Source organism: Poromitra crassiceps (genome assembly GCF_964638095.1).
Source record: "Poromitra crassiceps genome assembly, chromosome: 13".
Taxonomy (NCBI): domain Eukaryota; kingdom Metazoa; phylum Chordata; class Actinopteri; order Beryciformes; family Melamphaidae; genus Poromitra; species Poromitra crassiceps.
Window position 1 is genome coordinate 4,950,752 of NC_139644.1, and position 21,056 is coordinate 4,971,807.

A 21,056-nucleotide genomic window follows, 5' to 3' on the forward strand; every position below is an offset into this window, starting at 1 on the left:
GCCGAAGTAGCCTATAACGTATAACGTTAAAATTAAATCCATACAGGGAACTTTTAAACTGATTATGAAATACTGGTGCCTGTAAATTACCGTACATTGTACAGTACATGGGCAAATGTGAGAATGGGCCAGGAGAATGGATATCACTTTGTTGTTACTCAAACTCACATGCATGCGCTGCGCAGGGGACAGGAGTTGCGCTACGGGCAGAAGGGAAGGCTCTACCCCGGCGGCAACTCACCAGGCAAGACCGCAGCTTTGCTAAACCCCCGCCTGCGGCCTAGCGGAGCAGACGTTACATGCAACTACAAAGGGCTTCCCGAGGAGCTGACTTTTGTGTTAAAGCTGAGCAAGGAGATCGATTTTATTTCACCAGAGCCAAAGGCAGCAACACAAAAAACTGATGGAAATAACAAAAGAGAAGGTAAGCTCCACTAAACTGGTATCCAGCATTGACAGTAGATAGAGTAAACACGATTCTGCCTGACCAATCAGTCGTCTGCAGTGTTTTCACGTCACCGTATGAACCCGGGTTCACAGCGCTAGAACCTCAACAAAGCAGGGACCAAAAGCAGCACGACTCAACCCCGACTCAACCCGGGCTGTCCACGTTTTTGATCGGTGGAATGAGACAAAAAAGCGAGACGAGCTGGGCGGGGCCGCGCTGATACCAGCGGTGGAAATGGGCCAATAGCAGAAGCGGTAGACACCGGAGGTGGAAACACGGCCGAGTAAAAAAATTGAATAAAACAAAACATATAACGACATAGCTACCCCAAAGACCAAGATGACATCATCAAAGATAATCAGTTTACTGTCATAGAAGCCTGAAGAAACCAGGAAATACTCACATTTTAATTTTTGTATTTTTTTTCTTCTTAAAAGTGAGTCTTAAACGATTATTGATTGTAAAAAATAGTAGATCAATTTTCTGTCGATCGAATAATCGATTAATCGTTGCAGCTCTAAATGATAGATTTCAAGGACTTTTCACAGACAAATTATTTAAGCTGCAATACAAACACAAAACAAGCAGCAAGCAGCAGAGATGCTCACAAGTAATCTTTTGCAAGTCCAAGACAAGTCTCAAGTATTTGGTCACAAGTCCAAGACAAGTCTCAAGTATTTGGTCACAAGTCCAAGACAAGTCTCAAGTATTTGGTCACAAGTCCAAGACAAGTCTCAAGTATTTGGTCACAAGTCCAAGTCAAGTCTCAAGTCTAAAAGCCCATGTGTCCATGTTCTCACCAGGTAGTTGAATATGAAGCGTGAGTGGGACAGTTTGAGGTGTTTGAGCAGACTGTACAGCTGCCTGCAGTTGAGCGTACACCAGGGGCAGTGCAGGTCATCTCTGGCCTCTGTCTGCTGCCGGCTGTTGTTGTTGTACTGGAACTGCAAGGGCAAGGGAACAAAGAGAGAGAGAGTGTGTGTGTGTGTGTGAGAGAGACAGAGAGAGAGCGTGTGTGTGTGTGAGCGAGAGAGAGAGAGACAGAGAGCGAGAGAGAGAGAGAGAGAGAGAGAGAGAGAGAGAGAGAGAGAGAGAGAGAGAGAGAGAGAGAGTGAGAGAGTGTGTGTGAGAGAGAGAGAGAGACAGAGAGCGAGAGAGGTGTTAAAAAGATAAAACAAACGAGGAAAACAATTGGATTAGTTTGAGATTATTCGACCAAATAGATTTCAGGTGATTGTTCCTTGATCTTTGCTCACCATTATAGGGAAGCAGAAAGGAAAGTGCAAGATCAAATATGGACGAGGGATGGGCATTGATTTTCAAATATTCAAACAGTCATTTTTATGATTAAAATACATTTTTATTGTTCAAAATCAAATCATTCACGTGACAATTGTTTTGTTTATAAAGTACATTTTCCATTGTTTTTTACCGGCGCCTGTCTCTTGAAGAGCATGGCAAAGCTATAAGTTTGTGACATTCACGTAAACGGTCGCTCAAGTCAGAACAACAAGTCAGCAACTCTGAAAACTTTGCTACACGAGTTAACGAGTCACATGCAGAAACATGGCGGACAAGAGGGGATGTTTTGAACTGAATCGTATTTCATGCCTGACCTGATCCATTTCCTCTGCTCTTAATTGTCATGCAAATACTGGAAACCGCATCCAACGCTCTCTTTAAACGCTTTTATTTTTTCGATTTTTTATCCCATTTTTATCCCCCATTAGTGCTAATTTAATTTATTTATCCTGGTTGCTACTCCACCCTCTGCCGATCTGGGGAGAGCCGAAACTGGCTCCATGCTTCCTCCGAAACATGGGCAGTTAGCCAGCCGCTTCTTTTCACCTGACAGAGGAAGCTTCACCGGTAGGACATAGCACGTGTACCAGTTCCCCTCCCTCCGAACAGGCGCCCCTAACGACCAGAGGAGGAACCACATTAGCAACCAGGATATTGCATGTTTTGGTGAAGGGGGTTCCTATATGAAGGAAACCCCCGGGAGGCACGGAGAGAACATGCAAACTCCACACAGAAAGGCTTTTTTGACGACCCCACCCGGGCGGTGGGCACTCGAGGACATGCGGACAGGCACGCATTCCTTCAGCGTTCACAGCGTCCCAGGTGGGAATTGAACCCAGGACCTTCGAGCTGTGAGGCGACAGCGCTTACCACTGCACCACCGTACCCCACCGTAAACGCTTTGAGCATTATCAGACCACACATCTTCTTCGTAGCGTTTGCTATGGTTTCCATATTCCGATCATTCCGACACTACGAGCACATGAACACCCGCACGTCGGAAGAACGACTGGCCAACTCGGAACATCCGAGAAGCACGTCAACGCACGATCACTGGCGCATGTGCATTATGCAGACTATGGTGCAGACTGGCTTAGCCTGTTGGTGTAGCAACAGTAGCAGCTCCGTGCTAGAAACGTAGGAGAAATTGTGTTAAACTGTCTATAGTGTTACAGCAACAGGAAGAGGTTTCAAGGCTCATTACTGCATGAAAAAAAGCTGATATTCTCTATACTGTTCCCTGGGCCATCTCGGCTATGGTCGGGGAGCTATGCTAACGATGCTAACGTAGTGTGGTTGTCGAACGCCAAGAGTGCCAAAGTCACCCCCTCTCTCTCTCTCCAAGGGATTTCATTCGCCATTCATTTTTCCATAGACATTCTGTAAAATGCTGATAAAAATAGTTTTACTTGGTCAAACCAAGCAATTCAGCTATATTTAGAATCGAGGGAGACGATATAACATTTCATTCAGATTTTTTTTTTTTATAATCCAATAGTTCCCTGCAATTTTCAAATCATGTTTTTGCTAGAAATGTCCATCCCTAATGGACTCGTGTAGGTAAAGCTAATGTAAAGCCCAGACGTGGTTCTGAAGAGCGGGCAGGTAGCAGGTCAGACGTGGTTCAGAAGAACGGGCAGGCAGCAGGTGAGACTCTGACTGACCTGGTAGAAGATGCGTAGTTTGTGCCTCGGCTCGGCCAGGATGTGTTCTCTTCTGGTTTGGACGTTGGTGTTGATCGACTCTTTCACAGCTGCAGCGTGGAGAGAAGAGACAAAGCCTCTTTCAGACACCAACTCTGTTCATTGAATCAGGTCTGGGAAATCCCTGGAATTATTAACCTTCCAGACAGGAAGCTTTGTTGTTTTCACACATGAGGAAATCCTCCTGTGTAGAGTGTGTGTGTGTGTGTGGGGGGGGGGGGGATCGCAGTGTTCCACTTAATATGCAAGACAGACTTTTAATTAAATTTTTCTATGTCGACTACATCACAGAGATATTTCAGAAAGCAATTCTCCACTCCATGAAATAAGCCCCTCAACCCATTATTGTGGCAGTAGGGATAGAAACAGGAAACAGCGTTACTCGAAATGGTTAAAAGTTAAATCAATTTGGTCATTCAGTGGTTCATTACTTTACTGCCATGTAAAGTACCGTAACTAACATTAGCCGCTAGCAGCATTAGCCACAGTATCCGTCTATATCAGTGCCCCAGTGCACAGCAGCGAGCGCAACACAAACCTCACTGCACTGTCCAAATCCCAACACTCACTCCCGCCCAGCTGCCCCATTAGCCAATAGCATTTTAGAGAAACGTGATGTACCTCTCTAAACTGACCAATCAGAAGCAGCTAAAGACGAGCAGTCAGGGCCCGAAATTAACTTTTTGACCCACCGGCCAGTGGCGGGTAGATGGAAAAAATCTACCCGCCAAGCATATTTCTTACCAGCCAAAGAAAAAAACACATTTTTGTGTCACATATATCCATATATATCCATTTTTTTCAGTACATTTCAAGTAGATAAGGTATTACGTTGAAGAATACACACTTAACACGTTCACTGCCAAGGACGTGTTAACACGTTTTCAGAATCCAGCTGTTGACTGCCAACGACGTGTTAACACGTTTTCAGAATCGATTTTTTTTTTTGACGGTGGGACGTTGATCTAACCCTTTTACGTCTCCTACACCAGAATTGGAGGTATTGAATGTGTATAATCTATTTTACCGACCCACTGAGTGTCGACATGTCTCTCCACAGTAGAAAGAGGCGACCCAAAACTGGAGGGAAAAGCGCGAGGAAGCCGTTCTCATACTGTAAAATTGATGGCGAAAACGCCTTCACTTTCGCGCTGATGCACAGCGGTGGCAACGGTGGGGGGTTCCAAGAATAGATTGGATGCACACTTTGAAACACGCAGCATAAATATGACCAGAATCGCATCAAAGCTCTCAACCAAAACTCCACGAAACGAGCGAGTCCACCCAGACTTCCTCAAACAGCGGCCGCGCAAACAGGCAGCAGCCAGGCAGCAGCAACTTCGTTGTGACACGCCCGCTGGAGAGCCAGGGAGGCAGGAGGAGAACACACACGGAGGGAGGAGTTGGAAGCAGAGGGGGGTTTCCTGCTGTTATGGAGGAAATTACTGTTCAAAACTATTGTTTAGATGTCTGACTCTTACTGATGCCAAAAATGAATGGTTAAAGTGACTGTTCTATCGAATTTCACAAAAAGCCGTTTATCTCTGAATAATTTTTCTGACGCTGAAACCATGCTGTATTCAACTGCTAATGCTTACATAACTACTAACTCTACAAACTAACTCTTTTAGACAGAGAAAGCACACATTCTATTAGTTCTTTTGAGATATTGTGTGTTCACAAAATCTTAGCAGAAAAGAATCCTCGGGTCTTGAAAGATGAGCCAGAATCCTCAAAAAAACCCTCTGGCAGAAGCTAACTACAGTAAAAAAAAAACGTCTGGCAGTGAATGTGTTAAATAAGAGGCCAGAGTAAAATTTTAAGCAAATTATTTTAATATATTGATTGATGATTGATTAATCAATACATGTCAAGTCAATCTTATCAATACATGTCAAGTCAATCTTGAGCTTAAATTGTAACCTAATGTTAAACATCATCAGACTCCTCACTCTCTACCCTCTTTGCAGGATTTAACAGAACAGAAGTAAATTTGAAGGTTTTGTAAACATAACTCCTCAGACTCCTCACCCTCTCTCTACTTCTCCTCTTTGCAGCCAATGTGACACTGGCTCTGTTCATGGTCACGAACGGCTTCCAGCTTCATTGATTTACTACCGATGACAAACGTGTTGTTTCTATTTTTCTTTTTGGCATACTTGCGGCACACGGAACAACTCATCACTACAGCCCCAGCATCATACTGTAGCCAGTCTCTTGAAACACCGCTATCCCCAAACTTCCACTCCTCTCGAAACTTTCTTTTGTTAGGTGGTCCCGCTCTCGCTGCCGCTTCATCCTTTTCGTCGGAGAAAGCCGCGGTGGGTTTTCTTTTTAGCGGCCGGCTTATTCCCTCGATATGGTTCCACATTGTAACCCATTTAACGTTATATTAAGCTAACGTTAGCTATAGCAGGCGGACCGGCGTAACGTTAGCTCCCTGCAGTGCAAGCAGGCGCTGCAGAATGCAGATGGCCAGGGCCAGTCAGGACAGAAGAGTAGCGGATGTGACGTCGGCCAAAACAAGCCAAAAATGAGGCCGGAGATGACACGCAAGGAGAGATTGGGGGCTGCAATCGTAAGACCAAAACACACCGCAGTTTGAATTATTTTACAGGACTATTTTGTTACCCGCCACGTGGCGGACAGACCTTTCAATGTCACTCGCCAAAGCTAAAATCTGCCCGCCATTGGCGGGTGGCAGGCTCTAATTTCGGGCCCTGCGAGCAGTACTAGCAACTATAGTGTTACCAAACTATAAAGTGACAGGTCAATATTCTTGACTCGAGGTTTAACCCGGGGTTACAATAATTAATAGCATCGGGACTCGGAAGATCATTTACAGGACACGGTGTCCTGCAGATTTTAATTGACAGGTTTTTGATGAATTTGAAAGGCCAATGTCCTGCAATTACGGGACAACAGAAACCCTGGTCTGGTGCCCTGGTTGGTGTCGGTGTTGCTCACCCAGTGTGTGTGTGTGTGGGTGTGTGTGTGGCTCTGAGGCTGGTGTGTCTGGTGCCCTGGTTGGTGTCTGTGTTGCTCACCCAGTGTGTGTGTGGCTCTGAGGCTGGTGTGTCTGGTGCCCTGGTTGGTGTCAGTGTTGCGGGTGGCCAGAGGTTTGGACACGGGTGCTGTGGTGTGAGCTGGGCCGTCACCCGGGGTCCAGCGCAGGGTGAACTGCAAGGTGGGGCCCTGGGAGAAGCTCTCGAATGGAGGCAGACCCTGCAGAGAAGGCAGTGAGGGAGGAGATGGTTTCATTAGGTTAGAAAGAATGTCTTCTCACACTGAGCCACCAGAAAACACACAGAATGATGAGATCAATTTGTGTGTTTTGAAACAACATGAGTGATGAAGAGGAAGCTTTGCTGAGAACGCAGCTGCTTGATAGAAAAAAGAAGAGACAGATTCTACAGCATAAATCACAGAAGCAACTGAGCAGGGAAATCCCAAATCATCCCCATGTTATAGCAGGCTTAACTTTGTTTTGGTTGCACCCAGGGGTGTAGTGGTAAATACAGAGGTGGGTAAAGTATTGAAGGTGAGTAGTTTACCCAGGGGTGTCGTGGTAAATACTAGGGATGCACGATATGGATTTTTTTCAACCGATACGATAACCGATAAATATCTGCTTCTCCTGCCTATAACCGATACCGATAACCGATAATTATTAAAATAAAAATAGATATATTATTTTTCTTTTAAGTTTTTAACCTGTATTTTATGCACACCTGGGGTTAAAAAAGGGTTAGGGTAGATGTATGGATGTAGTGAGCATAGCTCTGACCTAACCAAATCTAACTGACATCACTGTGAACGCAAAACAAAGAAAACTTCTGATATAATATGATTGTTTTAATAAAGTGTATCACTCAATTATAGTCAATACAACAATAAAGGCTTTTATAGAACAGAAAGCCAAGCTGCTTAGTCTGCAGATAAAACACAATGACAAAAGGCATAGTAATTTAGACTCTTATTGTCATGTTACTGATCTGTTCACATTTTGCATTGGTTCCAGTTCTCAGTGAATTGTAGCCTGGGCCCAATGAATGGGGCAGGCACTATAAACCATCTGTGTCGTTTCACTTTTTACTGAAAAATGCTGCCACCAGATTAAAGAAAAGACACTATGTGATGTTGACTGACTGATGCTTTTTATGTAGCCTAATGTGCACGACTACGCCTTTGTTTTCATTATTGGCTCTGTTAGATGGCTCTGTCGAGCAGCTAATGCTAACTAGCGCGGTTAGCTTAACGTTAGCGAGTGTTTTTTTGGAGTTAAATACACAATCCCTGGATGTTTCATTTCGGGTAAAGGGGTTTCCATTAGTTTCTATAAGTTTACGCCAGCTCTGTGTATTAAGTGCTTTTGCGGGGCTGTTTTATCACAAGCCACAGACTGTAAATGTCACAGTTTGTCTGCCAAGCGGAGGAGCCTGCAGGGTAGGCCGCACGACGAGCTAATGCTAACAGAACTCGCTAACAAAAACAACAAACATATCCGCTGCATCATCGCCAGCTTTGGTTTAACGTAATGCCAGCTTAGAGGTTTCCCCTCCTCTCGGAACCTGTGTGGGACATGGATTGCAAATTACAGTAGCTTTCTGATCATTCTGAAACTGAAAAACAGCAACACACTGGCAGCAGCCATGTTTGCGTCGCAGCTGTGATGTCACGTGTGTGACAACAAAAGCTCAGCTTCCGAGGCAAAAAATAAAGCATGATTATTATCGGATAATTTATCGGAAAAAGGCCATTATCGGAATAATAAATAATAAAGCAAAATGGCCATATCGGCCGATAATTTATCAGTCCGATAATTATCGTGCATCCCTAGTAAATACAGAGGTGAGTAAACTATCTAAGGTGAGTAGTTTACCCAGGGGTGTAGTGGTAAATACAGAGGTGAGTAGTTTACCCAGGGGTGTAGTGGTAAATATAGAGGTGAGTAAAGTATCTAAGGTGAGTAGTTTACCCAGGGGTGTAGTGGTAAATACAGAGGTGAGTAGTTTACCCAGGGGTGTAGTGGTAAATACAGAGGTGAGTAAATTATCTAAGGTGAGTACGGTAGTTTACGGTAAACTACCGTACTCACCTTAGATAATTTACTCACCTCTGTATTTACCACTACACCCCTGGGTAAACTACTCAGTAGATACTTTACTCACCTCTGTATTTACCACTACACCCCTGGGTAAACTACTCACCTTAGATACTTTACTCACCTCTGTATTTACCACTACACCCCAGGGTGTAGTGGTAAATACAGAGGTGAGTAAAGTATCTAAGGTGAGTAGTTTACCCAGGGGTGTAGTGGTGAGTAAAGTATCTAAGGTGAGTAGTTTACCCAGGGGTGTAGTGGTAAATACAGAGGTGAGTAAAGTATCTAAGGTGAGTAGTTTACCCACCTTGTTTCTCCTCATTGATGAATACAGTTGATGTGGGGCAGCCAATAGGGCAGCATGGGGATAAATAGGCAAAGTATACTTGGGGAGAAGAAACAGCCACCTGACCTGACCTACCTTTCCATCCAGGATGGTCTCCCATGTGGCTCTCTTCTTGTTGACTGGACACTCCTCCATCTGCTGCATGGACACTTCATATTCCCCGTCCAACAGCTGCGGGCGTCTGCACACAGTCAGGTGCACAATTATTTATCACTGCCCTTTTCTCTGCTATAGTTCTCTCTGCTATAGAGTTTTCTCTGCTATACAGAGACAAGGACACCATCATAAAAACGGTGTATTATCTGTATAAGATGCAATATACCACACAAGCTCAATTCACATGATAGGTAGGTATCTTCTCCACATAATGCTCGCAGCCAGTCAAAACGCCAGAACTAGGAAGGCCAGTGAGGTGGAGCGAGCCGCTCAGACTGGACTCCAGCCGAGCGGGACTCGGCCACACCTCTGATACCATTTATACTGTTTTTTATGTTTTCTGTGTGATTTGTCTTGCTATGTGAGCTTACATCGCAATTCCAATGTGGTTTCTAATGCAAAGGGTAAATAAACTGACTCTGAAAATAACTTATCCAGGTCTGTGTATGTCAATGGTCATGTCAAACTGTGTGTGTGTGTGTGTGTGTCAAAGGTCATGTCAAACTGTGTGTGTGTGTGTGTGTGTGTGTGTGTGTGTGTCAAAGGTCATGTCAAACTGTGTGTGTGTGTGTGTGTGTGTGTGTGTGTGTGTGTGTGTGTGTGTGTGTGTGTACCCATTTTTATCAAAGACCGTCATCTGGGCCACAAACGTGGCTCCTCCCTCGTCTCTGAGCGAGGCGCTCCTCATCTTCCTGTTTGCCACTTCCTCTGTAACGTCTGAAACAGACACCGTCAAATGTTGTTCACCTTCCCCAGCCAGGCTGCTCACCATGTCGTTCTTTCTCAGCCATAACGAGAAGCATCAAAATAAACATAAATACGTGCATTTCTTTGTGTTTTGCTGACAGCTATATTTGCACTGATACCAGTCATTTTGCACGAGTAATTTTTTTTATTCAAGCACTTTCCAGACCCATGGCAACCGGTACGGTGATGCAGTGGTACGGTGGTGCGGTGGTACGGTGGTGCGGTGGTACGGTGGTGCAGTGGTACGGTGGTGCGGTGGTACGGTGGTGCGGTGGTACGGTGGTGCAGTGGTACGGTGGTACGGTGGTGCAGTGGTGCAAAGGTACGGTGGTGCAAAGGTACGGTGGTGCAAAGGTACGGTGGTGCGGTGGTACGGTGGTGCAGTGGTACGGTGGTACGGTGGTGCAGTGGTACGGTGGTGCAGTGGTACGGTGGGGCAGTGGTACGGTGGTGCAGTGGTACGGTGGTGCTGTGGTACGGTGGTGCTGTGGTACGGTGGTGCAGTGGTACGGTGGTGCTGTGGTACGGTGATGCAGTGGTACGGTGGTGCTGTGGTACGGTGGTGCAGTGGTACGGTGGTGCAATGGTACGGTGGTGCTGTGGTACGGTGGTGCAGTGGTACGGTGGTGCAGTGGTAGCACCGTCGCCTCACAGCAATCTGTCATATTTTGAATCGATGTTTGATTAGTGGTGTGTGGAGGGAAAGACCATCAAAATCAACTTTCTGTGGTCCCAACAGTCGGCCTATCAGCATTCTGCCAGTACTGAGAAGCAAACTGTTGGAAAAAATGCTGTATGAACAAATACAAGGCTATTTTTCTGCTAATGGTTTAACTACTATGTTCCAACATGCGTATAGATCTGCTCATTCCACCTGACCTGTACCACAATGACACAAATGTCTGACAGCTCAAAGCTCGTTGGTGCCGTTTTACTTGATTTTAGCACCGCCTTCGATGTGATCGACCATGAAGGGGGGAAAAGGAAATTGCAAAAAGCCGTACTGGTGCCTGGTGATGACAAGGCTCCTAATGTCAATGTGGTGACCAGATTCAGGAGAACATCTCCTATTAAAAACACATGTCACCTTCAAAAAGTTAACCTGATGCTGCCGGATGGTTTGTTTCACACAACGCTGGGTCTGTGAACCGGATCTTGGAAGCAGTTTAAAAAGAGCAGGCACGTTCAAAAAAATACTTGGCCAGTGATTGGTCGAACCATCTGTCTATCACCGTCTATCACAGGCTAACTTAAAGCACTTAGTTAGGACCGCCTCCTCCTTCCTCAGACGCTGATTGGGTGACTTTAGGTCAGGAGGTAGAGCGGGTCGTCCACTAATCTGAAGGTCGGTGGTTCGATTCCCGGCTCCTGCTGTCTGCATGTTGAAGTGTCCTTGGGGAAGATACTGAACCCCAAAGTGCTCCCGATGGTTGTCAGCACCCTGCCTGGTAGCTTCGCTTGCCACCATCGGTGTGTGAGTGTTGAGTGGCCAGTAGACTATAAAAGCTCTATATAAATTAGGGATGTTCATTTCGAAAAATGTCCATAATCGAAATTCGGGAAAATTAACGATCAATTATCAATAATATTAATATTTATTTTTTATATATATTTTTAATTTTTAATTTTACAAAATGCCTATGTGCGAAGCGCTATGATGAAGCGCTTTTCAATCCGCCTGGTAATTGTGCTCGGTGAGGGAAGCGCATAGTACGCTGGCTCAATCACATTGATCTGGTGTTGAAAACCCTCAACGATATGTATGGGCAGCATATCCATCTCGAGCCGGGTGATCTTTTCTGCATGCCGGGCCGAGGACGAGGCGCCTTCCTCGTTAACCAGGCTCAGATGTAGGCTACGCTGTTCAAGTGGTGAATCATTGGCGTCTAGCCGTGTTGTACTTATAAACGGCATCACAGTTCTTCTTGCAATGAACAATGTCGTCTTTTAACTTGAAATGGTCCCAAACAAAACTTTGCTTCGCTCACTTCATTTCCTCGTCTGGCTGAGTGCTGACAATGTGCTGTTTGCAGTTCTCACGCAGCAAGCCCAGTGAGACCACGCCCATAGCCCCACCCAGAGGTCCTCTGTTCAGATGTCTCGTAGTCCCATTGCGCCCTCACCTGGTTGCGACCACGTAGTGAACTGAAATCCACTCTTATACTGTAGTTTCAGCACATTAGGCCTATTTGATTAAAAAAATAGATAAAAAAATCAATACAAATTCCACATGATCGAATCAATTCCTTAACGATCAATTATTGATTTTCGATTATTGATGAACATCCCTAATATAAATGCAGTCCATTTAGCATCTGTCCGTGGTGGTGGAGTAAACGCATGCAGTAGATTGTGAGCTCGTTCTCATGAGTCCAGCTGCCTTGCATGGTTATCAAAAGAAGTCAGTCACAGGCTTAGTTTGAGTAACTCACCTCTGCTGTGGTGCGTCTCTCCGTTGGCCAGGCCGTTGACGTGAGTCCGGGGCGGCCCGGGCCCGGGGCCGGGGCCAGCGCCGGGCCTGGACACTCTGAAGAGGAGCGAGTAGGACTTGACCATGTGAGAGTTACTGGGCTCAAACTCAGTGCTGGGGACCAGTAAGGAGGGGCAGGACCCTCCGGTGCTGCTGGTGTCCGGGTTCAGAGGAACCTGCTTCTTCCCGGCGAGAACCTGCTTCACCGGACAGCTCACGTCCTGCAGAGCGGGACGGGAATTTGAATGGGCTATCGTGTATTAATGATGTCATGTCATCGATGTCAGGGGAAAACCACTTATGTCCAAAATGTCAACTTTTCAGCAACTAAACTGGTTTTCAGCTTGACGACCAAATATTTGAGTTAAACCAATGGATTTTGAAACGGTTTCATCAGCTTAAATCATAGATAACCATGGAATCCATGAAGGGAATGAAGTTCAAGGACAGTTCACAACAAAATCAAAAGTACATATTTTCCCTCTCACCTGTAGTGCTATTCATCCATCTAGATTGTTTTGGTGTGAGAGTATTGGAGATAACGGCAGTAGAGAGGTCTGTCTTTACCATGGAACTGGATGGCACTCGCCTTGTGGTGCTCAACTGACTTTTTTTTAAAACTCAATGGCAATGTCTCTGTCCAGAAATCATGACCTGGTTACCGAACTACATTCACTAGCTCTAGCGAATGTAGTTCGGTCAAAATAAAATAGTTCCTCCATGAAATTCCTAATAGTAAGATCTGCGGATTATTTTGAGTAACCGGGTCATGAATTCTGGAAAGAGACATTGCTGTTGAGTTTTTTTTTGTTTTTTTTGTGTGTGTGTGTGTGTGTGTGTGTGTAGCTGAGTGCCATCCAGTTCCATTGCATCGCAGAGAAGGCAGACATCTTTATCTTCAAAGCATGGCCTCTCACAACAAACCAATGTAGATGGATCATAGCTTCTCACGGAAATCAACAAAACGTGAGTGAAAAGATTTCCACATGACAACAGAGATACAACTACTTGATAGTTGAAGTGATCATCCTCTCACACACCTTTCTCTTCTTGTGGCAGACTTTGACCAGCAGCACCTCCAGAGACACAGAGTTCTGCTCCTTCTCACAGTCTTCAGTGGGTTTCCCTGAGAAGGAAAGGACACAGAGCAGCACAAGAGGAGTCAGACCGCTGTTAGCTCACCAGGAAGTTCTCGCTTACCAGACTCTCCTGCGGCTCTTCTTACTCTCACTCTGGTCTAGCGGGAAAATGGGCTTTAGCTTTGCCTGCTTCCAGTGAGTCAGTCAGCAGGAAGTCAGTCAGCAGGAAGTCAACGGAACAGATGCCGATAGAAAAGCACAAACTTACCAACATTATGAAAGAACCCGGTGAAGGTGAGCTGCAGATGAGAGGCCAAGCTGTGAGGGAGAGAAAGAGGAAATCTGATGATCTTGAAAATGGCGGTTGTGAGGTCACAGTGACCTTGACTTTTGACCACCAAAATCTAATCAGTTCATCCTTGAGTCCAAGTTGCCGTTGAAGCCAAATTGGAAGAAATTCCGGCAAGGCGTTCCTGAGATATGGCGTTAACGAGCTTGGAAATGGTGTTCGTGAGGTCACGGTGACCTTGAACTTCGACCACCAAAATGTAATCAGTTCATCCTTGAGTCCAAGTGGACGTTTGAGGCAAATTTGATTCAATTCTGTCATCGCGTTCCTCAGATATTGTGTTAACAAACATTGGACGGACAACCCGAAAACTTAACGCCTCCGGCCTGGCTATCGCCGGCGGAGGCATAATAAATAAATAAACAAATAAATAAATAAATCAACGTGGCTTGTAATTGTGCTTCTTGGGGGGGATGCGACTTCCTGGTTCTCGATGTAGTTCCTCTCACAGTCCACCATGTTTATCTGCATCATGTCCTTTCCCCCCTCTGAGTTATTGTCTCTGCTGCACACACGACAGCTTCTTCTAAACAGTCAGAAGATGAGTTTCACTTTCGCCTCGCAACCTCGCGTCGGATACAACATTGACAATGCAGGCTACTGTAGCTGTATTTGAGAAGGGCATCGCGACATACATTTCGCATTGTCCTCTTTTACTGTGTAACGCTCCCACGCTGGAGTTATGTTACGTTTCCTCTTTTACTGTGTAACGCTCCCACGCTGGAGTTACGTTACATTTCCTCTTTTACTGTGTAACGCTCCCACGCTGGAGTTATGTTACGTTTCTTCTTTTACTGTGTAACGCTCCCACGCTGGAGTTACGTTACATTTCCTCTTTTACTGTGTAACGCTCCCACGCTGGAGTTATGTTACGTTTCTTCTTTTACTGTGTAACGCTCCCACGCTGGAGTTATGTTACGTTTCTTCTTTTACTGTGTAACGCTCCCACGCTGGAGTTATGTTACGTTTCTTCTTTTACTGTGTAACGCTCCCACGCTGGAGTTATGTTACATTTCCTCTTTTACTGTGTAACGCTCCCACGCTGCAGTTATGTTACGTTTCCTCTTTTACTGTGTAACGCTCCCACGCTGGAGTTATGTTACATTTCCTCTTTTACTGTGTAACGCTCCCACGCTGGAGTTATGTTACGTTTCTTCTTTTACTGTGTAACGCTCCCACGCTGGAGTTATGTTACGTTTCTTCTTTTACTGTGTAACGCTCCCACGCTGGAGTTATGTTACGTTTCTTCTTTTACTGTGTAACGCTCCCACGCTGGAGTTATGTTACGTTTCTTCTTTTACTGTGTAACGCTCCCACGCTGGAGTTATGTTACATTTCCTCTTTTACTGTGTAACGCTCCCACGCTGCAGTTATGTTACGTTTCCTCTTTTACTGTGTAACGCTCCCACGCTGGAGTTACGTTACATTTCCTCTTTTACTGTGTAACGCTCCCACGCTGGAGTTATGTTACATTTCCTCTTTTACTGTGTAACGCTCCCACGCTGGAGTTATGTTACGTTTCTTCTTTTACTGTGTAACGCTCCCACGCTGGAGTTATGTTACGTTTCTTCTTTTACTGTGTAACGCTCCCACGCTGGAGTTATGTTACATTTCCTCTTTTACTGTGTAACGCTCCCACGCTGCAGTTATGTTACGTTTCCTCTTTTACTGTGTAACGCTCCCACGCTGGAGTTATGTTACATTTCCTCTTTTACTGTGTAACGCTCCCACGCTGGAGTTATGTTACGTTTCTTCTTTTACTGTGTAACGCTCCCACGCTGGAGTTATGTTACGTTTCTTCTTTTACTGTGTAACGCTCCCACGCTGGAGTTATGTTACGTTTCTTCTTTTACTGTGTAACGCTCCCACGCTGGAGTTATGTTACGTTTCTTCTTTTACTGTGTAACGCTCCCACGCTGGAGTTATGTTACATTTCCTCTTTTACTGTGTAACGCTCCCACGCTGCAGTTATGTTACGTTTCCTCTTTTACTGTGTAACGCTCCCACGCTGGAGTTACGTTACATTTCCTCTTTTACTGTGTAACGCTCCCACGCTGGAGTTATGTTACATTTCCTCTTTTACTGTGTAACGCTCCCACGCTGGAGTTATGTTACGTTTCTTCTTTTACTGTGTAACGCTCCCACGCTGGAGTTATGTTACGTTTCTTCTTTTACTGTGTAACGCTCCCACGCTGGAGTTATGTTACGTTTCTTCTTTTACTGTGTAACGCTCCCACGCTGGAGTTATGTTACGTTTCTTCTTTTACTGTGTAACGCTCCCACGCTGGAGTTATGTTACATTTCCTCTTTTACTGTGTAACGCTCCCACGCTGGAGTTATGTTACATTTCCTCTTTTACTGTGTAACGCTCCCACGCTGCAGTTGTTACATTTCCTCTTTTACTGTGTAACGCTCCCACGCTGCAGTTATGTTACGTTTCTTCTTTTACTGTGTAACGCTCCCACGCTGCAGTTATGTTACGTTTCTTCTTTTACTGTGTAACGCTCCCACGCTGGAGTTATGTTACGTTTCTTCTTTTACTGTGTAACGCTCCCACGCTGGAGTTATGTTACGTTTCTTCTTTTACTGTGTAACGCTCCCACGCTGGAGTTACGTTACGTTTCCTCTTTTACTGTGTAACGCTCCCACGCTGCAGTTATGTTACGTTTCCTCTTTTACTGTGTAACGCTCCCACGCTGGAGTTATGTTACGTTTCTTCTTTTACTGTGTAACGCTCCCACGCTGGAGTTACGTTACATTTCCTCTTTTACTGTGTAACGCTCCCACGCTGCAGTTATGTTACGTTTCCTCTTTTACTGTGTAACGCTCCCACGCTGGAGTTACGTTACATTTCCTCTTTTACTGTGTAACGCTCCCACGCTGGAGTTATGTTACATTTCCTCTTTTACTGTGTAACGCTCCCACGCTGGAGTTATGTTACGTTTCTTCTTTTACTGTGTAACGCTCCCACGCTGGAGTTATGTTACGTTTCTTCTTTTACTGTGTAACGCTCCCACGCTGGAGTTATGTTACGTTTCCTCTTTTACTGTGTAACGCTCCCACGCTGCAGTTATGTTACGTTTCCTCTTTTACTGTGTAACGCTCCCACGCTGAAGTTATGTTACGTTTCCTCTTTTACTGTGTAACGCTCCCACGCTGCAGTTATGTTACGTTTCCTCTTTTACTGTGTAACGCTCCCACGCTGGAGTTATGTTACGTTTCTTCTTTTACTGTGTAACGCTCCCACGCTGGAGTTACGTTACATTTCCTCTTTTACTGTGTAACGCTCCCACGCTGGAGTTACGTTACATTTCCTCTTTTACTGTCTAACGCTCCCACGCTGGAGTTATGTTACGTTTCTTCTTTTACTGTGTAACGCTCCCACGCTGGAGTTACGTTACATTTCCTCTTTTACTGTGTAACGCTCCCACGCTGGAGTTATGTTACGTTTCTTCTTTTACTGTGTAACGCTCCCACGCTGGAGTTATGTTACGTTTCCTCTTTTACTGTGTAACGCTCCCACGCTGGAGTTACGTTACATTTCCTCTTTTACTGTGTAACGCTCCCACGCTGGAGTTACGTTACATTTCCTCTTTTACTGTGTAACGCTCCCACGCTGGAGTTATGTTACGTTTCTTCTTTTACTGTGTAACGCTCCCACGCTGGAGTTATGTTACGTTTCTTCTTTTACTGTGTAACGCTCCCACGCTGGAGTTATGTTACGTTTCTTCTTTTACTGTGTAACGCTCCCACGCTGGAGTTATGTTACGTTTCCTCTTTTACTGTGTAACGCTCCCACGCTGGAGTTATGTTACGTTTCCTCTTTTACTGTGTAACGCTCCCACGCTGGAGTTATGTTACATTTCCTCTTTTACTGTGTAACGCTCCCACGCTGGAGTTATGTTACATTTCCTCTTTTACTGTGTAACGCTCCCACGCTGCAGTTGTTACATTTCCTCTTTTACTGTGTAACGCTCCCACGCTGCAGTTATGTTACGTTTCTTCTTTTACTGTGTAACGCTCCCACGCTGCAGTTATGTTACGTTTCTTCTTTTACTGTGTAACGCTCCCACGCTGGAGTTATGTTACGTTTCTTCTTTTACTGTGTAACGCTCCCACGCTGGAGTTATGTTACGTTTCTTCTTTTACTGTGTAACGCTCCCACGCTGGAGTTACGTTACGTTTCCTCTTTTACTGTGTAACGCTCCCACGCTGCAGTTATGTTACGTTTCCTCTTTTACTGTGTAACGCTCCCACGCTGGAGTTATGTTACGTTTCTTCTTTTACTGTGTAACGCTCCCACGCTGGAGTTACGTTACATTTCCTCTTTTACTGTGTAACGCTCCCACGCTGCAGTTATGTTACGTTTCCTCTTTTACTGTGTAACGCTCCCACGCTGGAGTTACGTTACATTTCCTCTTTTACTGTGTAACGCTCCCACGCTGGAGTTATGTTACATTTCCTCTTTTACTGTGTAACGCTCCCACGCTGGAGTTATGTTACGTTTCTTCTTTTACTGTGTAACGCTCCCACGCTGGAGTTATGTTACGTTTCTTCTTTTACTGTGTAACGCTCCCACGCTGGAGTTATGTTACGTTTCCTCTTTTACTGTGTAACGCTCCCACGCTGCAGTTATGTTACGTTTCCTCTTTTACTGTGTAACGCTCCCACGCTGAAGTTATGTTACGTTTCCTCTTTTACTGTGTAACGCTCCCACGCTGCAGTTATGTTACGTTTCCTCTTTTACTGTGTAACGCTCCCACGCTGGAGTTATGTTACGTTTCTTCTTTTACTGTGTAACGCTCCCACGCTGGAGTTACGTTACATTTCCTCTTTTACTGTGTAACGCTCCCACGCTGGAGTTACGTTACATTTCCTCTTTTACTGTCTAACGCTCCCACGCTGGAGTTATGTTACGTTTCTTCTTTTACTGTGTAACGCTCCCACGCTGGAGTTACGTTACATTTCCTCTTTTACTGTGTAACGCTCCCACGCTGGAGTTATGTTACGTTTCTTCTTTTACTGTGTAACGCTCCCACGCTGGAGTTATGTTACGTTTCCTCTTTTACTGTGTAACGCTCCCACGCTGGAGTTACGTTACATTTCCTCTTTTACTGTGTAACGCTCCCACGCTGGAGTTACGTTACATTTCCTCTTTTACTGTGTAACGCTCCCACGCTGGAGTTATGTTACGTTTCTTCTTTTACTGTGTAACGCTCCCACGCTGGAGTTATGTTACGTTTCTTCTTTTACTGTGTAACGCTCCCACGCTGGAGTTATGTTACGTTTCTTCTTTTACTGTGTAACGCTCCCACGCTGGAGTTATGTTACGTTTCCTCTTTTACTGTGTAACGCTCCCACGCTGGAGTTATGTTACGTTTCCTCTTTTACTGTGTAACGCTCCCACGCTGGAGTTATGTTACGTTTCTTCTTTTACTGTGTAACGCTCCCACGCTGGAGTTATGTTACATTTCCTCTTTTACTGTGTAACGCTCCCACGCTGGAGTTATGTTACGTTTCTTCTTTTACTGTGTAACGCTCCCACGCTGGAGTTACGTTACGACCGCTTCTTGCATCACCATTGTGTTTCCTCTGCCCAGCAGTAACATGTAAGTACAGACTATAGCCCAGCAGTAACATGTAAGTACAGACTATAGCCGCTTTCACACCGGCCTTGAAAGCCGGAAAATGCACGGAAAATGAGATCCGCGCCTCCGATGTGAAAGTTGTGAAAGCGGGTTGGTGGGTAATTGTTGTACGCCTTTTGTTCCACCAGTGGACCTAGTCACAGAGCCGGGTTACCCTGCAACCCGCCTCCACCTGAAAGCGTAGGAGCGGCAACACGGAACGGTGCGAATGGTCAGCTCATTCATAAAAAAAATACAAGGGAAATCACCTCATGCAGCAAGAAAGGCATAAGTGAAAGTTAAAAAAGCGGCCAGGAGGAATGCTCCGTGCCTGTAAGTAGGTTAGGCTTTATGCTCAAACGATGTTGACATTAGTAGGTAAAATTAACGGATATAATAATAAGCTTCAGAGAACTATAGCTGTCTGTGGCGAGTTGGTCTGAAGATATTCCCTCTGGAAACCAGCTCCAGAACTGCAATCTGTCTAGCTAGCCAGTTGTGCATTCCCTTACAAAAACTACTAACGTTATAGTAGTCATGTGCATTTATAGCCTATAGTATTCCCCCGATGAACGTTATGCAGACTGCAGCTGTTTGATATGCGGGCGTCGTCTTTCAGAACGGACGCTAATTAGGCTACTTCATGGGAATAATTTGCTTTACAAAAAACTGGAACGAAAAGATAAAGAATTAGCCTTATACCTAATAGCCTACATGATGGTGCATCTGTGATCCATAAAGTCGATCAGATGAATATTGAAAGCCTTGTTACCATGCTGCATGTGGACAACACTTTCGTGTTTTATCACTTTGATCCTTAACGACCGCAGCTGCACGTCGTTGGCTGGCGATGTTTGGTTGGTGAAAGAATTTGTTCGTCATACAGTAGCCTAGGCTACACTAACCTATGAAAATATTCATTTCTGCTAGGAGAAGCTGGGTGGAAAATGCCTCCGCTCGCCTTTCAATCCGAGAGCGGTGGCTGTCACCTGAAAGCACACCCCAAGACGGGAATGTGGCGGTGCTGCTTGGCTGTGTGTGAAAGCAATTTCTGTGGCGAGGCTGCCGGCTTTGCGGACCTTCTGAACTGCAATTTTGCACGTCTGTGTGTGAAAGCGGCTTATATTAGACGGTGACCACTAGTTTAGGTGAAGTAGCGTTACGCCCTCTTGCTGGTATAAAAGTGAATAAAGTCTACATTACACCTGGCTGTATGTGAGCTCCGCCGTAGAAATGATGCACAGAACACATTGTCGGTTAATCCGTTAATACATTTGTAAATCGGTGAAGATCTTAACGGCAATTAATCGACTAACAGTGAATCATTAACATCCCTAGCGTCTGCACAGAGCCCTGCCACCGCTACACTGACAGAGAGACTTTCTTTCTGTCTCTAAAGATGTCATATCTGTCACACGACATAAAGATGTCATTTCTGTCACGCGACATAAAGATGTCATTTCTGTCACGCGACATAAAGATGTCATATCTGTCACGCGACATAAAGATGTCATATCTGTCACGCAACATAAAGATGTCATATCTGTCACACGACATAAAGATGTCATATCTGTCACGCAACATAAAGATGTCATATCTGTCACGCGACATAAAGATGTCATATCTGTCACGCGACATAAAGAGGTCATATCTGTCACGCGACATAAAGAGGTCATATCTGTCACGCGACATAAAGAGGTCATATCTGTCACGCGACATAAAGAG

The 21,056-nt window shown here is 45.2% G+C and overlaps 1 protein-coding gene across 1 annotated transcript in view; it reads right to left on the reverse strand.

The window, feature by feature from the left end:
* The window catches only part of LOC310788229 (polycomb protein suz12-A-like), a 43,175-nt gene that overhangs the window by 8,632 nt on the left and 13,487 nt on the right, over window positions 1-21,056 (reverse strand). Inside the window, exons 5-12 of the mRNA XM_083649771.1 lie at window positions 13,624-13,673; window positions 13,317-13,402; window positions 12,239-12,497; window positions 9,674-9,776; window positions 8,979-9,084; window positions 6,501-6,678; window positions 3,415-3,503; window positions 1,249-1,392 (exon numbers count right to left, since the gene is read on the reverse strand). Coding sequence (XP_083505897.1) covers window positions 1,249-1,392; window positions 3,415-3,503; window positions 6,501-6,678; window positions 8,979-9,084; window positions 9,674-9,776; window positions 12,239-12,497; window positions 13,317-13,402; window positions 13,624-13,673 — 1,015 coding nt within the window. The remainder of the gene's footprint in view (window positions 1-1,248; window positions 1,393-3,414; window positions 3,504-6,500; window positions 6,679-8,978; window positions 9,085-9,673; window positions 9,777-12,238; window positions 12,498-13,316; window positions 13,403-13,623; window positions 13,674-21,056) is intronic.